Source organism: Chinchilla lanigera, unplaced genomic scaffold, assembly GCF_000276665.1.
Source record: "Chinchilla lanigera isolate Chin_1 unplaced genomic scaffold, ChiLan1.0 scaffold00055, whole genome shotgun sequence".
In the NCBI taxonomy this organism is placed as follows: Eukaryota; Metazoa; Chordata; class Mammalia; order Rodentia; family Chinchillidae; genus Chinchilla; species Chinchilla lanigera.
Window position 1 is genome coordinate 13,865,188 of NW_004955456.1, and position 21,408 is coordinate 13,886,595.

General features: G+C 42.0%; 1 protein-coding gene across 1 annotated transcript in view; it reads right to left on the minus strand.

Moving 5' to 3' along the window:
• Positions 1–20: 20 nt before the first annotated feature.
• LOC106149898 overlaps positions 21–21,408 on the minus strand; it is a 73,192-nt gene continuing 51,804 nt past the window's right edge. The window contains exons 3-4 of the mRNA XM_013520652.1: positions 6,457–6,551; positions 21–3,169 (exon numbers count right to left, since the gene is read on the minus strand). Coding sequence (XP_013376106.1) covers positions 236–1,300 — 1,065 coding nt within the window. The 5' untranslated portion in view covers positions 1,301–3,169; positions 6,457–6,551 and the 3' untranslated portion in view covers positions 21–235. The remainder of the gene's footprint in view (positions 3,170–6,456; positions 6,552–21,408) is intronic.

Below are 21,408 nucleotides of genomic sequence, written 5' to 3' on the forward strand. Positions count from 1 at the left end.
CATGGTACTGAGGACTGAACCCAAGGCCTTCACACTGAAGCACACCCCAGTGCTTTTCACTTTGCCATGGAGGGAAGGTGGCGCTGAGGGCGGGGTGAAGATGGAGATAAAGGCGGAGCACAGGGTGCAGGGGAAGGTGGCAGTCAGTGACGGTGTGTGGCGGGGGACACTGCTGTGGGTGGCGGTCCGGGAGGCAAGGGGAGCAGTGGGGACAACAGCAACCAGACGGGAGTTTCTAAGTCGCCCTCGACCCCAGGCTCTCCGCTGACCATGGGAGCCCGTCTAGGACGACGCAGTGGGGGCCTCTTGTTTTGTTCCCAGAAGCCCCTGCGGCAGGCAGTGCTGCTGAAGGTGATGCCAGCGTCTCCCGGGCTTCAGCTAATGTGAAGCACAAGGCAGGACCCAGGCAGGGACAGTATGGCGCTGCCAACCCTGGGCACAGGGCCTCCTCTTCAGCCTTGAGGCAGGCCCTGGCCACAGCACGGGCCTTCCTTGCTGGCACGGAGCAACCCTGAGCTGCCAGAGTCGTAAGGGAGTGGAGGCCCCGGAGGCTGAGGGGCTGGGGTCTCACGGCAGCAAGCGCAGGCCCTGGTGGCAGGAAGCTCCAGACACGGCCCAAGCGTGCGTCGAGCGGGAATCCCAGCGTCCTTGGCAGGGGCTCACGGAGTCTTCTCTTATTGTTAACATCCACACTCGAAATATTGTCAGGCCTGCCATGACCAGTCTTTGAGCCTCTCCATGATCCGCGGGCCACCTGCCACCCACGGACCCCTGGACATGCCCACTCTGGCCTCTGCCAGGACCCTGGTGAGGGGCTGGCCTGGAGAAGGCTGGTGGAGAGCAAGGGCCGGGCTCCCAGCTCGCTGCCAGGGCTGTGGGCCTTGCCAGGTGTCAGGTTCAATTTCCCAACCCTCCTGCTCAGAGAACCAAGCACCGTGTCCCTCCACCCACGCTGGGTCCTCCCAGGCTGCCCCTTGGCAGCGAGAAGGTCCCGGGGCGTTGGGGGGAGCTGATCAGACTCACCAGGCAGGGCGGGTGGGGACGAGGGCGGAAAGGTTGCTCGTCCAGTCTGTCGCCCACCTCTTGGCAGGCAGGCTGCGGGCCCCAGGGCGGGCTGTGTGCGGGCTGGAGTGGGGGCAGCGGGCACTGCCAGCAGGGAGGCGGCAGGGAATGCTGAGACGGCGAGCGAGGCCAGAGATCTGGGCCCCAGCCCCTGCCTCACCCCACCCTGTGGCAGGCACCAGGGCTGGCTCCCCTGGCAAATAAGGTGGCTTAGTAACAGGACATGGGGGGGGACCATCCCACCTTCCGTTAGCCCTTCCACAGCCAATCCCAGAGCCCCTGGATAATGGCGCACTTGTGGCTTTTCTTAGAAGAACAGGTTTATTGTGAGGTAAATCACACGCCATACAATTCACCCATTTTAAGGGTCTCATTCAACAGTCTTAAATATAATCACAGGGTTGTGCAATCGTTTCCCTAGCCAACCCCAGGACATTTCCATCGTCATGCCCCAAACAAACCCTTACCTGTCAGCTATCACCACCCACTTCTACCCCCAGCATCTCCCGCATCATGGCTGCAGTAACACACCTCGCCCAGCTCTCGGCAGCTGCTGATCTACTCTGCCTGTGGATTTGCTTCTGTTGGGGTTTTCACTGACTTCTGGGATTGAGCAAACAGGACCCGCCTGCTGGTTCCAAACCAGCTCCTCACCATGGCCCCCATCCAGTTCCTGGGCTCCGTTTCTCCCTCAGCAACTGCTGTCCCTTCCCCATACCCCTCATCCGATTCCCTAGCCTACGGAATACTGGGGCATTCTACACTTCTCACACCCGCCAGCCTTTCCTTCCCACTGCCCTGGGAACCAATCTAAAGTAAGAACTGGATGGAGTCACCCTGGCCCACCCAGCACAAAACCTATCTGAAGGTCTCCGTTGCTGTTGGGGCAGTCCAGACCAGGAGTCTTAGCTGGATTCCCGGAACACAGTACTGAGCTGGGGCACGCATTTGGGAGAGGATTCTAAGAGACAGGAGAGGGGTACTGGGAAAGGATAAAGGTCATTCAAGGATGCTGGAGAGGTCTGATCCTGCATCCTGCGTTGAGGGGTTCCATTCCACCAGAATATCTGAGAATTGCACAGAATGCCAACCAGGTTGTCTATCTAAATGACAGGTGACGGGTGTTTTCCAATAGCTCCCACCCCCCTGCCCAGAAGACAGACAGAGAAAGATGCTGGCTTCTTCTTAGCTGGGCCATGCAACCAGGCTTGAATGCTGTGAGCCTGCGGCTGCCCCTTCTACAAAGACTGGTCCTCAGCTGACAGGAGCTGATTAGCCAGGAAGGTGAACAAACTACAATTAGAGATACGCTGCAGTGGGGGGTCTCCTTGCCTTTGAGGGGCCAACACTGTGGTGTAGTGCTCCAGAACCTTCCCTAGGGGCCAAGCTAGGGACAGACTGTCAGGCTGGGTACTGTGATAAGGGAGTCAGGTGTGTCATTTAAGGCTGAGGTCCCAAAATCGGGGATAAGGTCAGATCTTGGTGTGGGATGGAGCCAGTATTCAGACCTCAAAACGCAATCAAACATGGAGCCAGGGTGGCTTGGCCCTGCATCGACTGCTTCCAGTCCCAGGGGAGACCCAGCTGGTCCCAGACCCTGGCGTGGTGCTTAGCCCACAGGTGGAGACGAGAAGCTGTAGCTACAGGAAGAGCCGGCTACAGAGCATGGGGCAGATGGCACAGCCGCCACACCCAGCAGACCTGAACAAGCACCTGCAGACCAGGCGTTCCCAAGGCCATGCAACACCTCTGAGGAAAGCTATGGGCAAAGCCTGTGCCAGGTGATGTAGGGTCTGCCCCTGTGCCTGGCATCCTTCCTGGCATTGCCTGGGCACCAGCTTCCTGCAGAAAGATGCAGGCAGTGCCCCACGCTGGCAGGCCCTTCCCAGAGCCCACACCCACTGACCTCCACCAATCACAGGTGGGCTGTTGAGTGGGGGCTCCATCAACCCAAAACACAGCATCCATGCCACAGACCGCTGTTTGGCAATGTGAAGAGCAGAAGTCCTGACACAGGCTATAGCATGCATGGGCCTTGAGCACATTGTTCCAAGTCACAAACAGTCACCATGAGTTCCGTTTTTCTGCGATGTCCAGAACAGGCAATCTGTAGATGACAGACAGCAGATTAGCTGCTGTCTAGTAGTGGGCTTGGCGGTGGAAGGGATTGGTGAATGAAGGGGAAAGGGAGCAGGGTAGTAAAATATCTGCAAAAGTGATTGCGGTGATTGGTGTACAACTCTGTGATTATAATAAAGCCATTGAAGTGCAGACTTTAAATGGGTGAATTGTAGGGTATGTGAATACCTCAATGACTCTGTAACACAAAAGACCTTATAGACGTGAAAAAAAAAACCACACAGAAAAATGGGACTCCTCACCTAGAAAACAAATCAATTAATAGGACAGGTCTAGAAAGGATAAAGGTGGGGAAATTAGTTGACAAGGCTTCATGTCAGTCACTGTAAATATGTTCAAAATAAAAGGGGACACAGACATAAGAAAAAGAGAAATATAAAACAAAAGAGAACCAAAACCTAAAACAGAAACAGAACCAATGAAACTTCTGGAGCTGGAAATATAGCATGTGAAATGAAAAGTTCACTTACTAGCAGATTTGACACCACAAAGAAATCAATGAACTTGAAGACAGAATAATAGGATTTGTCCAAACTAAAATATAGAGGGCAAAAAAGTCAAAAAAATTAACAGTGCCTCGGTTACCTATAGAACAGTAGTAATCCTTCAAAAGTGATATATTTGGAAGTATGAAGAATATGCAGAATATGAAGCAGGACTCACTGACATTTTCTCAAATTTCCAATTAGATGAAAATCATACACCCAAAGACCCCAAAAGATCAAAGAACTCTCAAAATACAAAGAAAGCCATACCAAAGGACATCATAATCAAATTGCGGAAAAACAATGATAAACAGAAAAAATCCTAAGATACAGGGGAAATGACACATTATGCAGAAGGAACAAAGATGAAAGGACAGCTGGGGTCCAGGGATACAGCTCAGAGGCATAGCACCTGCCTGGCAAGTGCAAGGTCCTGAGTTCGATTCCTAATGTCAAGAAAAGAAAAGAAAAGAAAAGAAAAGAAAAGAAAAGAAAAGAAAAGAAAAGAAAAGAAAAGAAAAGAAAAGACAGCTGACTTCCTGCCAGAAACAATGAAAGCCACAGGGCAATGAGATAGATGACATTTTAGTAGGCGGGGAGCTGTCAACCTAGAATTTTTCCAATTAAAACAGCTTCCCCCAATTTGACAAACAAGCAGTTACAAAAATTATTGCCAGTAGAACTGGCACTACAAAAAATTTTTGAAGAAAAGTTTTCAGACTGAAGGAAAAAAACCTTACATGTAAATTTGATATACAAGATAATGCAAAGGACAGGAAATGGAAAATATGTAAACTGATATGAAAGATTTTTCTTTAAAAGGCAACTGTTTAGAACCTATAGAGAAGGAAAATGTATGACTACAGCGGGACAAAGGAAGGATGAGAGGGCATAGAAGAATATTTCTGGAAGGCTCTTAATTATAAATTGTCACACATCATTTCAAGGCATACTGTTAAAGAGTCACTCTATAAACTCGAGGGCAATCAGAGAGAGAGAGGAGAAGAGAAGGATAGGAAAGGGAAAGGAAGGGAAGAGAAGAGGGGCACTAAGGGATCAAAAGTGACAAAGTAGAAGGTAAAACCAAAATGAACCAAAAAACCCTCAATCCAGCTGGATGTGGGGGCTCATACACATAACCTCAGCTACTCACAGGTACTCAGGAGGCTAAGGAAGGAGGATTACAAGTTTGAGGCCAGACTAGGTGACCTAGTGAAACCTTGCTTCAGAAATTAAAAATAAAAGGGGTTGTGGATATAGCCAGTGGTACAGCAGTTGCCTAGCATGTCCAAGGTCCTGGGTTCAACCCCTAGTACTGCAAAACAAAACAAAACAAAATTCTGCAAGCCAAAGGAAGCTAAGGGGAAAGGTTAAAAATAAAGGGCAGAGGGAATAATTAGGAAAAAAAAATCCCAGCAAAATGGTGGAGTTAAACCTCAACATACCACTCTGCATGAAGCTCCAGGATACAACAGGGACTTTATCGACACTCCTATTTTAAAAACTGAAAAACCAAGTCCAGACATGGTGGTGCACATCTGTAATCCCAACACTCTGGGAGGCTGAGACAGAAGAATCACAAATTTGAATCTACCCTGGGTAATTTAGCAATTAAGTGAGAACTTCTCTCTCTCAAAAAAAGTCCTTTTTAAAAGGGCCGGGAATGTAGCTAAGCGCAAAGGCCCTCGGTTCAATCCCTACTGTAAGCAAACACCTAGAAAACCAAACAGTGTAGCTTGGACATGGACCACAAGCAATGCTGAAATGGTCCATGCTGAAATGGTTTTCTTCCCTAAAGGAAAATTCCCTAATTATTAGGAAATTAACATACCTCTAGTGACTTGCAGGTCAAAGAAGAAATGACATGGGAAATTAGATAACATCTTGAATGAAAAAGAAATGAAAACAGCATCAATATCTGTGAGTTGCAGAGGTCAGTAGTTCTTAGAGGGTAATTTACAGCTTCAGCTGCCATTGCTCGGGTTTGATCACATAACCCAGAGTTCACGGTGAAAACATGAATTCCCAGTGTTGGGAGGTGGGGCCTGATGAGAGATGGCTTGAATGGGTCACTATCGTTCTTCCAGGGGTCGGGTAGAGCGAGTTTCTACAAAAGCAACATAGCAAAAAAAAAAAAAAAAGAAAGAAAAGAACCACAAAAGGCTGGGCGTGGTGGCGCACGCCTTTAATCCCAGCACTTGGGAGGCTGAGACAGGAGGATCGGTGCGAGTTCGAGACCAGCCTGAGCTACAAAGTGAGCCCAAGGCCGGCCTGAACTGCAAAGCGAGACCCTGTCTCAAAAAAAAAAAAAACAAAAGCAACATAGCTTACTTGGCTCACCCTCTCCCATTCCCTTACTCTTCTGCCATCTTACAAGATGGCAAAAAGGCCCTCCTTACAAGCCAACCAGATACTCCTGGACTTCCCAGCTGCCAGGACTGGGAAGCAAATAAATCTTTCTCTACAAATGACTCAATCTGTAGTGTTCTGTGACAGCAGCAGAAGATAGACCAAGACAAGACAGGCTACTGGTACAGAGAACGGGGATGGTTGCTATAACAACATCTGCAAATATGGAGATGGCCTTGGAACCAGGTAATGGGCAGAGGATTGAAGAATCTGGAAAAATAGACCAGAAAACCTAGAATACTATAAATGGAGCTTTAAGAATGATTCCAGTGAAAGCTTGTATATCAGTCAGCCTTTCCACCACTGGAACGGAATACCTCATACTCACAATTTAGAAGAGGAAGGATTTATTTCCACTCACAGTTTCTGAAGGTTCAGTTCATGGTCATCTGGCACCAAGGCAGAAATGTCATGGCGGAGGGACGTGGCAGAGCAAAGGTGTTCACCTTGTGCTGGCTGGGGAACAGAACACAAGTGAAGGGGGCCAGGGATCAGATGTCATCCCCAAGGTCACGGCCCTCTATGGTTCACTTCTGCCACTTAGTCCAGCCTCCTTAGTCCTGCCTCCATTCAGTTATGAATTCCTCAATGGGCTGCTCCATTGATGAAATTAGTCCCCTCACAATCCAACCAACTCGCCAGGAGTCTTTAAGTCCAGTCTGGTTGATGCTCAAGACTAACCAGCACAATTCAGAAGGCAAGAGGACCACAGAAAGTCTGGGGCTTCTCCCGGATTACTTAGGTGATCATGAGCAGCATATTGACAGAAAGGTGGATGGCAAAGGACATTCTGATAATGCCTCAGGTGGAGAGGAGGGCCAGGTAGTGGGAACTGGACACAATCCCACCCTCGTTATGAAGTTGCAAAGTGCTTGGCGGAACTGTGTTCATGCCTGAGGGTTTTGTGGGATGCAGAACTTAAGAGCGACGAGCTTGGATATCTGGTGGAAAAAATATCTAATCAGCAAAGCATTCAGGCTGCTCCATGGCTGCTTTTGGCTACTCACAGGGAGATGTGGGAATAATAAGCTGATTTAAAAATGAAATTCGTAATTAAAAGAGAAGCAGAGTGGACAGATATGGAAAAGTCTCAGCTTGGCCATCTAAAGAGTGAAAGAATGCGTTCAGGGGGGAATACTGAGGGTGTAGCCAAGTAATTTCTCGCTGAAGAGATTAGTACAGATATGAGAGAAGTGGGGAACGGTCTATCAGGACACAGAGCTTGGGGCCACCGGTGTGCAGCGCCCACCAGGGAGGGTTGCAGGCTGGAGACCCCAAGCTGAGAGAACTGCCACATGAGGCCAGCAAAGCCATCCAGGCGGGGCTGTGACACTTTGGTAGCCCTAAACCCCAGGCTGCCCAGGACTTGGAGTGTAGAGTAAAAGATTATTCTGGAGTCTGAAGATTTAATTTCTGCCATGCTGGCTTTTGGACTTGCCTGAGGCCTGTGACTTCTCCATTCTTGCCTCTCTCTCTGTTTGGAGAGGGAATGTCTACCCTGTCCCCATCCTGTTATTGAATGCTGGAGAAGACAACTTGTTTTGGTTTCACAGGCTCACAGCTGGAAAGGAGTTTGCCTTGGGGTGAATCACGCCTTGAGTCTCGTCCATATCTGATTCAGACGAGATGCTGGACTCTGAGCTTTTGAAGCAGTGCTGGAACCAGTTAAGACTTATGGGACGCTTGGGAGAGAATGAGTATGTTTTGCATTGTGAAAAGAACATGAATTTGGGGGGCCGGGGTGAAATGCTTGATTATGTCCCCCAAAGGTTTGATCATGTCCCCCAAAAGTTTGTCGGTTGGAGCTTAATTCCTAATACAGCACCCATGGGGCCTAAGGGCAGGATTTAAGTCACGAGGATTCCAGCCTTGTGGATGGATTAACGCCCTGCTCAGGAGAGAAGTTCCATTCCCACAGGAGCGGGTTCATCTCCTCAAGAGTGGGTCGTTACGAACGTGAGTTTGGCTTTGCTCTCCCGCTATTACAAAACAGCAGGGAGGCCCCTCTGGGAGCTGAGCAGAAGATGCATCCTGCTCTCAGCCTTCCCAGCCTCCCCAGCCGTGATCCAAGTAAACTTATTTTCTTCGTCAGTCACTTAGCCTGTGGCATTCTGTTATAAGAGCAGAAAACAGAGAAAGACAGTCATCCACTCTAAAATCAATGAGGAAAAGCTAGCAAACAAAACAGCAAAATAAACTTGATACAGAAAAAACGTGAACAACATGAACATAAAAGTAAGAGCAAAGAAGCGATGAATTGGAAAATGGACAAAAATAAAGAAAATCACTGTATTAACTGTACATATTAATAGGGTTCAGTGAGCTGGGCATGGTGGCACACGCCTGTAATCCCAGCACTCGGGAGGCTGAGGCAGGAGGATTATTGTGAGTTTAAGACCAGCTTGGGCTACAAAGTGAGCCCAAGGCCATCCTGAACTGCATAGTGAGACCCTGTCTCAAAACAACAACAATAAAAATAGGGTTCAGTGTGCTATTTCAATGCATGCATACAGTATGCACTGATCAAATCCCACCTCCTTTCCTTCACCCTTCCTCTTACTTCCCAAGTCCTAGTTATTTCTTCTTCTTTTTTTTTTTTTACTTGCACATATGAAAAAAAATATGTGGTACTTGTCTTTCTGTGTCTGGATTATTTTACTTAATACAACATCCTTTGGTTCCATCCATTTTGCTGTAAGTGGCAGGATTTCATCCTTCTTTACGACTGAATAGTATTCTACTATTATATATAATGCATTTTTTCATCCACTGATGTGCAACTAAGTTGGTTCCATATCTTAGCTATTGTGAATAGTGCTGTAATAAACATGGGTGTGCAGGTGTCTCTTTGGTATGATGATCTTATTTCTTTTGACTGTATACCCAGAAGTGAGACAACTGGATCACCTGGGAGATCTATTTTTAGTTTTTAAAGGACTCTCCATACTATTTTCCACCGTGGTTGTACTGCTTTGCATTCCAACCAACAGTGCATAAAAGCTCCTTTTTCTCTACATCCCAGTTAGCATTAAAAAAAAAATAGCCATTTTAACTAGGGTGAGATGACAGCTTACTGTAGCATTTATTTATATTTCTCTGATGGCTAACGACAGTAGCATTTTTTCAAATATTTTTGGCCAGCTGTACTTCTTTTGAGAAGTAGCTCTCAGTAATATTCCCATTTTAAAACAGGATTAATTGGGTTTTTAAAATTTTTGACTTTCTTATATGTTCTGGATATTAATCTTTTGCCAGATGAAAACTTGACAGATATTTTCTCCCATTCTGTAAATTGTCTCTTATTCTGTTGATTACTTCATGGTGCAGAAGCTTTCTAGTTTGATGTACCAAAACACTTTTTATGGTAAAAACAATAAACAAACTAGGAATAGAGGAAAATCTTCCCAATCTGATAAAGAACATCTATGAAAAACCCCTTGCTAACATCACACAGAATGATGAAAGATGGAAAGCTTTGCCCCAAAGATCTGGAATCAGACAAGGATGTCTGCTTGCTCCACTTGTAATCCACATTATATTAGATGTTCCAGCCAGGGTAATTAGGCAAGAGAAAGAAATAAAGTCATCCAGATTGGAAAGTATAACTGTCTGTGTGCAAATGACATGACTCATATGCAGAAAATCCTAAGGATTACACAAAGACACAGGCATACACACTGTCACGGTTTAGATCTAGATTGTCTCCCAAAAGACTCATGTGCTCAGAAGTTGGGTTTTTAAAAGGTGATTGGATCACAGGGAAACTGGATCATGAGGATGCTATACTCATCATGGAGTCAGCCGCTGAAGAGTTCAGAACTAAATGCGTTGTTAGGAGGTAGGGTCTGGTCAGAAAAGGTGGGTCACTGGGATCGTGACCTGGTACATCTCCCCCTCTAGTGATTCTCTCTCCCCTTGGCTGTCATGGGAAAGTGACTAAGACAGGGTGCGACCTGGAAGGCTATATTCTCATCCCCAGCTCCCCTCCCTGTCTCCGTTTCCTGACCACGATGCAGTGGGGAACAACTTTTCTCTACCATGCTGCTTCTACCATGGATCCAGCTGATCCTGAACTGAATCCACTGAAGTTGCAAGCCAAAACAAACCCATCCCCCTTTAATCGGTGGGTGTTTGATTTTTGTTCTAGCAAGAGGAAAGTGACTAATATATGCACATATAAACACAGCTATTAGAACTAACTAATGTGGTCAGCAAAGTTAAAGAATACAAGATAAGTATACAAAAACAATAGTGGTTTTTTTTGGAAACTAATAATCCAAAAATAAAATTAATACAAGTGCCAAAAAGAATAATATACATGGAAATAAATTTAACCAAAAATATGAGGTTTATACTATAACAACCACAAGACATAGTCGAAAGAAATTAAAAAACACCTATAAAAAGAACAGACTTACCTAAACACTGCATATATGCATTGGAGGACTTAACGTTATTAAAATGCCTATAATACTTAAAGTGACCACAGATTCAATGCAATACTGTTATGGTTTGTGTCTGGATGTCCCCCCACCCCTCATGTAGTCATGGGGTAGGTTTTTAGAGCTTGTGATTGATCCATGGTCCAAAGCTGGGTTTATGGGTGTAAGTGCTACACACGCCCAGGGGCAGATAGTTTGCCTATGTAAGGGAGAGAAAGAGGCTGCTTGCTGCCACTTCTCCCCTTTTTCTGCTCTTGTTGCTTTTGCTGTTTTCTGCTGCCATGAACTGTTGCCCTCTGACATGCACCACTCTGCCTTAGAGCCAGCCAAGTGTGGACTGAAACCTCCACAAATTGTGAGCTAAATAAACCTTTCCTTCCTTAATTTTGTGCATTGGGTATTTTGTCCCAGCAATGACAGAAGAGTAACTGAGACAACTACTTATCAAAATCCAAGCTGCTTCTCTTGTGGATATTCTCCTAAAATCATATGAAAATACAAGTGACTCAGAATAGCAAGAATGATCCTAAAAAAGAGGAAAAAATTGGAGATCTGAAAAAATACTATAAATCTATAATAATAAAAACATTATAATACTGACATAAAGATAGACATAGAGACTAATGGCATAAAATCAAGACTCTAAAAATAAGCCCACATATTTACAGTTGATTTTCAATAAGAATGTGTGTTTTCAATAGTTTTGTTGTTTGAGGCAGTCTCCCTATATAGCTGTGGCTGCCCTTGACTATGTAGTACAAGCTGGCCTCTAACTCACAGCAATCCTTCTGCCTCAGCCTCACAAATGCAGGGATTACAAGTGTGTGCCACCACACTTGACTTCAATAAATATTGAGGCAACTGTATATTCACATGCAAAAGAATAAATTTCATCCCCTTCCTCACACCATATACAAAAATTACTCGAAATGATAATCCAGACTCTCTCTGTCTCAAGATTCTTAGTTCAACTACATATCACATACACAAACTCCCACTTGCCATGTGGGGTGACATATTCATAAGTTCTGGGGATGAGGACATGGACATCTCTGGACATTAAAATAGGACATGCTATAGGACATGTGTATAGCACATAGGACATTTTATGTATAGCACATAAAATAGGACATATATATTCAGGAAGGTAAAAGAAAGATTTAATATGTTAAAGAGAGATATAAAGATTCAGAAAAGATTGAAATCTCAATATGGAAAATGTATGTCACGAAGACATTGAAAGGACTCAGGCTTAAGATGAAAACTATAATGTCTGAAGTAAAAAATACACAGGATGGGACCAGCAGAAGATTAGACACTATAGAAAAGATTATCAAAATGATTGAGAATTTTTGCGTCTGTCAGTGCAGATTGCTGGTCCATGTGGGCTCCCTTTTTTGTACTGTGACTGCCCAGGTTGGGTACTATGGTAACGCTGGCTTCAGAAAATGATTTGGGAAGTGCTTTCTCTTCTTCTATTGTTTGGAAGTGAATTTGTAGCATTTAGGTTTTTCATTCAATATTTAGCAACATACTACAGTGAAATGATTGGGACCTGGAGAACTCTTTGCTAGATTTTACACTATGAATTCAACTTCTTCAGTCAATATGGTGCCATTCAGATTCTCTGTCATTTGGCGTGAGTTTTGGCGATTTGTTGTTATTGAGGAATTGTTCGTGTGGGCTCCACTCGGATGTCTACCACTGTCAGGGAGTGGACTGGGCATTCGGTATGAGAGATTGGAGAGAAGAAAAAGATGATCTTTGTCCTCTCTGAGCAAGAGAGGGTCTCCTCCTTCTTGGACCAGAACTAGAATGTGCTCCTGGAGTCCTCACCATTCACATGAAGGTCCATTCCTAGGTTCCAGGGTGCACTATAATGAGGGAGAAGACACTGGAGGAGAAAAGCTGGTAGACTCACCGCAGCCTTATGGCACTATGAATTCGGGCTGCCTTTTCCAACGTTATCACTCATGTCGATGTCTCAGCATACTCAGTGACCATCTTGTGGATTCTGTGCAGAGTTTCCAACTGTGTGCATCCAGGGGGACAGGGTAGGGTGGACTCACTCCACTTTACCCAGCTCTGGAATTTAGCTGGATGTGATGGCTCATGACTACAATCTCAGTACTTGGGGTGGGGCTGAGGTAGGAGGACTTGTGGTTCAAGGCCAGCCTGAACTACATAGCGAGATCTTGTCTCAGAACAACAACAAAAATAAAAACCAAGCAAACACCACCACCACCCAACAAAACAAGAACCCTCTAAAACGAAAAATAGGGAGCTGGAGATTTAGCTCAGCGGCACAGTGCCTGCCTGGAAAGCGCAAGGCTGTGAGTTTGATTCCCAGTACTGGAAAAAAAACCAAAAAATAAAAAAATTTTAAAAATGAAAAACAGATCTGGAAATTGAAGATTCCTTACACACATGAGAACATGAGAGCTGAAAGAATTCATTGCCAGCAGATCTTAGTTACAAAAAAAGGAAAAAAAAAAAGAGTTACACTAAATTCTTCAGACAAAAGAAAAATGATACCAGGTGAAAATCTGGGTCCACAAAAAGGAAGGAAGAGTATCAGAAATGGTAAGCATGGAGGTAAACATAAAAGACTTCTCTTGTTTCTAAAATCTTTAGAAAAGGTAATTGACCACTTAGAACACAAATTAGGACACTGTACTAAGGGATTCACAACCTGTAGAAGGAAGATGTAGAACAACAGAAGCACAATGGCGTGGCAGAGGGAGAGCACAGTGTGTGGCTCTATACACTACTTGTGAAGGGCTAGCGTGTTACCTGAATTTGGGATAATAAATTATAGATGTAGAGTACAAACCATAAAGCAATCACTAAAACTAAAAAACCTAACCTAATACAATAATGAACGAGGCCGGGGATGTAGCTCAGCGGCATAAGCGCTTGCCTGGCAAGCCTGAGGTCATGAGTTCGATTCCCGGTACCAAAAACAAACAAAGAAACAATAATGAATGAGAAAAAATGGAATCATGAACATTTAATTCATTCAAAACAGCAAAAAAAAAAACCAAGAGGAAAAAAGAAACAAAAATAGGTGGTCAGATATCAGGATACTATATTTACCTCCCACCATATCAACAATGACAGAAAACGTGAATGGTTTACAGGAGCAATTGGAAAACTACAGCCCATCTGACCAGACCAGTCTGTGGCTTATTCGTTCAAGGCTGTTGGGCCAAGGATGGTTTGCATCCTGGTAAAATGTTTAAAATGAAGAAAGAAAGGAGAGTACATAGCAAAGACCAGATGTGGCCCACAAAGCCTAGAATATTTGCTGCCTGCACTTTCACAGAAAAAGTTCTTCAGCTGCTGGTCTAAACATCCCCGTTAAAAGGCAGGGATTGTCAGATTGGATAAAAAGACGAGCCCCACCAGACTGCTTAGAAGAAATCCATTATTTATAGGGAGATACAAGCAAGTTAAAAGTAACATACACGTGTTACTTTATATTAATAGTACTTCATCCCTATGTAATTGATATAGACATATATATTTAACACTCATCAAGCTAAAACCAGAGTGCCTACATTAATAATTTTTAAAAAGTAGACTTCAAGACAAAGAATGTTACCAGAGATGAGAAAGGTCAGTTCACAATAACAAAAGGGTCAATTCATCAAAAGGATTTAACAATCCTAAATGTTTATGTTCCTAACAGCACAGATTCAAAACACATGAAGCAGAAACTCTAAATAGAAACAGATGTGTCAACAGCCAGAAATTTCAACACCACTTACTCAACAATTGGTAGAAAGTAGACAGATAGTCAGTAGGGTAAAGATGTGAATGATACCATCGACCAGCCTAAAAGATATTTATAGACCCCTCCGCCCAAGTTTTAGCTGTTTCCTTTCACAGGCGAGTGGAATGGTCCCCACAGGGACATAACTGTATTCTAGGCAGTAAAACAAGTCTCAATCAACTTAAGAGAATTCAAATCTTACAAAGCACGTCTCTGACCACAGTGGGATGAAACGAGAGCCCAGTGAGGGAAAGATATCTGGAAAAACTTCCCCAAACAGTTGTAATCTAAGCAATACACTTCCAAATAAAAGAAGAAGATCAAAGCAGAAATCCCTTGGGGAATTCGAATGTATTCAAAATGACCATAAAATCACAACGGCACAACTGGTGGGACACAGCTGAGGCTCAACTTAAAGGGAAATTTACAGTATTAATTGGTTATGTTAGAAAGGAAGAAAGACCTCACACCAATTATTCAAACTTACCTAAGGAGAAACAAAATTTAAATGTTTTAATTAAGGTAGACATAGTGCCAAATTTACCCACACTCTTCCAGAGAAGTGAGGAGCTTTTCAACTCATCCTGCGAGGCCAGGATTACTCTGATACCAAAACCAGGCAGAGAGATTACAAAAAATAAATAAATAAATAAGAGTGCAGACCAGTGTTCCTCAAGTGCAGGTAAAATTTCTCAGCGACTTTGCAGTAAATCAAATCTAACAATATAGTCAAATGATAGCACCTCATAACCAACTTGGATCTATCCCGGGGATGCAAGCTGAGTTTCACGTTTCAAAATCCAAACGCAAGTGTAGCCGCACATTTCAAAGTCAATGAGTGTAATTAACTATACACACGAAATACAAACAAAACCAAAAACCACGGTTCATTTTAGTAGATGCGGAAAAGCTTTCGAAAAAAAAAAATGACTTCCATTCCTGAAAACACTAAGTGCACAAGTAAACGCTGAGTTGATCGGGGCTGAATTCCTCCCGGGCCCTGGAGGCAGCCACAGTGCTGAAACTTGTGCGGCCGAGCACAGAAAGTAATCCAGAACCCAGGCTGGAGGGGCAGCAGGTGCCCATCCCCCCAGGGGGAGAGTTGTTGTGAAGTAGCTAAAAAGAACGAACTGGAGGAGCGACTGGCCATAGCTAAGTGTAAACTGCTGGGCTCCGCCTTGAGCTGGTAGCCCAGGGCTGGAGAATGAACTACGGGACAGGCCAACGCCCAGGTGCTGAGCCGCTTGCTGCCCAGTCCACACGGGCCAGACCTGCACCGTGCTGCACGATCTTGGGAAGTTGAGGAGGCCCTGCAGCCACAGCCCACAGGGAGGAAGGTGCAGATTGAACCCAACCAAATCCGTGGCCTATTCTGAAAAATGTAAACTTTTCTACAGAATTTCAGCAAGATGAAAAACCACGTCAAAGTGTTACTCAAAACATCTCAAATACAACCCCAAACTGCCCAGCTTATGAAGAACTAGGAAAATTTCAACACCTTGATAAAGAAAAAAGACAAGAGGTGCCAACACCAAAATGGTATGGGTGTTGGAATTATCAGACTGAGATTTCAAAGCATCAGTTTACACACCCGCTCCTCCCTCCCTTCCTTCCTCCCTCTCTCTCTCCCTGGGGATTGAACCCAGGGCCTTCGCACTGAGCTATATACACAGCCCCACGCCCACTTTTAAAAAAAATTTTGAGACAAGTTTTTACTAAGTCAATAAATTTCCTAGGCTGGGTTTGAACTTGTGATCTGCCTGTCTCAGCCTCCCAGAGTGCTGGGATTACAGGCTTACACCACCACATCCACATCACTGTAACCACGTTTCTAAGGAGGAATATTTTTTAAAAGAAACAAGGGACAGAAAGCCTCAGTAGAAAAATAGAAGATACAAAAAAAGGACCAAATCAGTACTTTGGGGGACTGAAAAATACAGTTATCAAAATAAGAAGTTCATTGGATAGGCTCAATGACAGAATGTAAATGGCAGAAGAAAGAGCCAATAAATTTGAAAATAGATTTTTAAAAATTATTCATATTTAATGTTTTGAGGAACTTCCATATTGTTTTCCATAATAACTAGGGTGAATGAGATTATTTTCTTTTTCAGCAAATAGAAAATAGCAGAATATGAGAGTTCTTCAGAAAGCTTAAAGTAGGGGCTGGGGATTTAGCTCAGTGGCACAGCGCCTGCCTGGCAAGCGCGAGGTCGTGAGTTCAATTCCCAGTACCGGAAAAAAAAAAAAAAAAAAAAAGAAAGAAAGAAAAGAAAGCTTAAAGTAGAGCAACCATATAATCTAGCAACCCTCCTACTAAATATTCATCCAAAAGAAATGAAATCAGTATGTTAAGAGAGACCTACATTGCCACATTTCTTACTGCCCTATTCATAATACCAAGACATGGAATCAACTGAAGCATCTACAGATGCATTAATAGAGCAAGTGTAGTATATACAAACAATGGAATATTACTCATCCATAAAAAGAACAAAATCCTCTCTCTTGCAGCAAGGTGCATACAACTGATGGGCATAATGTCACTTAAATAAATCGGGCACAGAAAGGCACATTCTTATTCATGTGTGGAAATTTTAAAAGTTAATTTCATAATGGTAGAGAGTAAAATAGTGGTCACTAGAGACTGGGAAGATGGGAATAGACAGGTTGGATAACGAATACCCAGATAGAGTTAGGAAGGAAGAATGAGTTCTAGTGTTCTACAGCACAGCAGGGTGACTATAGCTTATGGCCATTTATCATGTGTCTCAAAATAATGAGAAGAGGGAATTTGAAGATTCCCCACACAAATGATAATTATTCTGACTTGATCACTACACATAATATACATGATTGAATTATCACAGTATATCCCATAAATATGTATAATTATTATATTCAACATGGAAAGGATAAAGGGACCTATATGTTCGTAAGTTTCTTACATTTTATTAGAAGTGATAAAATAGTAAATCTGAGTGGAATGTGAAAAGTTTAGTGTACACATATACACACATTATGATTCTTGGAGCAACCCCTAAAAACCTATATTGTACAAAGAGATATATTAAAGCAATCAACTAATAAATTAAAATCGAATATTAAACAATATTCAAGTAACCCAAAAAAAGACAGAAAACTGGAGAAAGTAGAATAGAAAACAGAAGAAGCCAACAGAAAATAGTTAATAAAATGATAGACCTAAATCTCCAAGCTCACCAATAAATATAAATGGTTTAATCACATTACCTAAAAGACAAAGGTTTTCAGAATAGATTTTTGTTAAAGGACATGGCTATATACTTTAATACAGGTAGGTTCAAGTTCCACAATGGAAAAAGATATGCCATGTAGACAATGATCAAAAGAAAGCTTATGTATCTATAGTAATATCTGATAAAACATACCTCAGAGCAAGGAAATTTCCCACATATGAAGAGGGATATTACATAATGATAAAAATTTAAGGCAATGCAATGATAATGATATTTAACTATAAGTCAATAATAGAAAACTGGACACTTCAATTTTACACACTTCTAAATAATCTTGGGTGAAAGAGAAAGTCTTAAGGTAAATTAGAAAATGTTTTAATTTGGATAAAAATTAAAATACAACATATCCAAATTTATGAGAGATAGTTAAAAAATGTTTGGTACTAAATGATTATATTAGAGAGGAAGACAGTTCTCAGATAAATAATCTCAGCTTTCATTTTAATAAACTATAAAAATAAGAGTAGGGCTGGGGATTTAGCTCAGCAGCACAGTGCCTGCCTGGCAAGCACAAGGTTGTGAGTTCGATTCCTGATACCAGGAAAAAAAAAAAAAGGAGTAAAATAAATTCAGAGCAAGTACAGAGAAAAAAAATAAAAAAAAGCAGAAGTCAGTGAAATTGAAAATAGAGAAATCAAGTAAACCAAAATCCAGCTCTTTAAAAATTTGTGCATACAAATTTTCCTAAACCTCTAGCTAAATGAAAGAAACAAAAAGAGAAAGAAAGGAGGGAGGGAGGGGGCTGGGAGGTAGCTCAGTGATAGAGCACTGCCCTAGCATGTGCAAAGCCCTGGATTCCACCCCCAGTATTGAGGGAGAAAAAGAAGGGAATACTAGAAATAACTTGACACTCATAATTTGACAACTCAGATGAAACAGACCAATTTCTCAAAAACCACAAACTATGAAAACTCACCCAGGGTTAAATATATATATATTTCAAACTATTAAAGAAATTGAATTTGTTGTTAATAATCTAACAAGAAGAAATCTCCAGCCATAGAAAATTTCTGCAGAGAAATTTCATCAAAGATTTAAGAAACAAAAACACACAATTCCTACAGAGTCTTTTCCAGAAAATGAATACTTCCAGAATTGTTGAATAAGGCCAACACTACCTTTACTTCCAAACCAGACTGTGAAAGTACAAACAAAACCAGACCTATAAACATAGACATAATATCCTCAAAAAAGAAAAAGAGCAGATTGAGCATATTAATATGTAAAACTGTGAAAGATCACACCCATGTGAGTTTAACCCTGCTGTTATAAGATTCACTCAATCTTTTAAAATCTATCAATATTCTGATAATATCAGTAATTGATGCATACAATGTCAATATATTGATATGATCACTATCAATCTATGCAGAAAAAGGCTTTTGAGAAGATTTAACATTCATTCTGTATTTTAAAAATCTCTCACCAAAGTAGAAATAAAAGGAAATTTCTTCAACCTGATAAAGGACTCTATAAAAACTCAGCATTTAATATTGCTGAGTAAAGGACTGAATGCTTTCTCTCTACATTCAGGACCAAAAATGTTCACTTTCATCAATTTTTTTTTTTTTTTTTTTAAACAAGGGGTCTTGTCATGTTACCCAGGCTGGTCTTGAACTCCTGGACTCGTTATCCTCCTGCCTCAGCCTCCAAATTAGCTTTAACTACAGGCGCATACCCCTGCTCCCATTCAACACTGTATTAGAAGCCGGGCATGGTGGCTCATGCCTGTAATCCCAGCACTCGGGAGGCTGAGGCAGGAGGATCGTTGCAAGTTCGAGACCAGCCTGGGCTACAAAGTGAGCTCAAGGCCAGCTTGAACTGCATAGTGAGACCCTGTCTGAAAAAGAGAAAACAAAACAAAACAAAGCAAAACAAAACAAAACATTGTATTAGAAGAGCAAGCCAGGAAAATAAGACAAGAAAAGAAATATAGAATATGAAGATTAGAAAAGAATAATTAAAACTATTGATATTCACAGAATGCTTGACTATCTCTACAGAAAATTTTAAAGAAATCTACAAAAAATACTCAAGCTATAAACAAATTTATAAAGTTTACAACATGAAGTTATACTTCTATGTATCAGCCAAACAATTGAAATTTTTAAAATGTCAGCACCAAAAACAATGAGATGCTTAGGTATAACACTATCAAACATACATAGGATATTGGTACTAGAAATAAGTAAAAGAAATCTAGAAGGATCTTAATAAACCAAGAGGTATACCATGTGTACAAAGTAGAAGATTAGGTGTAGGTAGAGTATCAATACTCCCTAACTGACTTGTAAACTTAACACACCAATCAAAATCATAGCAAAACTTTTTGTAGAAATATACAAAATAATTCTAAAATTTATGTGTATACGCAAAGGAACTAAGCCAAAACAATAAAAAAGAATAAAGTTGGAAAATTCATGCTACCTGAATTTAAGACTTACTAGAAGTCTACAGCAATCAAGACAGTATAGAATTTAGAAGACAGGTAGACACAGAGATCAAAGCAATAAGATAGAATCTAAGAAATCACTCAAAAGGATCAAATGTAAATGTAAATCCACATAAATATGGCCGATGGATTTTTGCAGAGGTGCGAAGTCATTTCAATGGAATTAAGGATAATCTGTAGAAAAAACACTGGAATGTTGGATATTCGCCTGCAAAAATTTATAAACTTCACCCTCTTCAACTTAATGGGCAGTGGTAAAATATAAACATATATCTCAAGATCATAGGTCTAAATGTGAAACGTAAAATCAAAACTTTCAGAAGAAAACAAAAAAGGAGATCCTTACACAAAGAGTCCTTAGATACCACACACATCCACCATTTGCAAAAATGAAATATTGATAAATTGGACTTCATTGAAACTATAAAGTTTTGCACTGTGAAAAGTACTGTTAAATAAAAAGACAAACTACTTTAGAAAGGGCTAAAATCTACAAAATATGTATCCAACAAAGAACTTGTATCTAAAATATATAAAGCGAGCTTTTTTTTTTTGACTGGGAACTGAACTCAGGTCCTTGTGCTTGTCAGGCAGGCACTCTGCCACTGAGCTACATTACTGGACCATAAAGCATTCTTAAAACTGAATAATAAGTCAATTTCTCCCTTTTCTCTAGGTGAATCGGGCAAAGGATTTGAATAGACTCTTCTTTGAAAAAGAAAAAAAGAGGTATAAAAAAGAATGCTCAATATCATTGGTCACTAGAAAAATGCTATTTAAAGCTACAATGAAATATTACTATGTACCCTTAAAATGGCTAAAACTTAAACTGATCACACTAAGTGCTGACAAAGAAGCAGAAAAAATGGAGCTCTCCTACACTGCTAGAGGGAATGTAAATTGGTATAACAACTTTGGAAAATACACTGACATTTTTGTAAAAGGTTAAACATACACATGGTAGGTGAACTGGTCATTTGATTCCTAGGTATTTATTCAAGGAAAAATGAAAGCTTGTCTCACAGAAAGAATTATCCAAATACCCGTAGTACCTTTATTGGTAATAGCCACAAACAAGAGACAACCTACATATTCACCAACAGATCAAAAAGATGAACAAGTTATGGTATATCCAATACATATACCAATTATGGTATATCCAAAAGGAATACCATATAACAATTAAAAATGCACTATTAATATATAAAGACTACAGAATCTTATAATGCTGCTGAGTGAAAGATGCCAGAAAGAAAGAATATAGACTTGTAGGCTCCCAGAGGGAGGGTCCCAGGCACATGGGGAGCCTTGGGCGGGGAGCACCGGTCTTCGGGCTAGCGGCTCACTCCCGGCCTCGTAGGCCCCC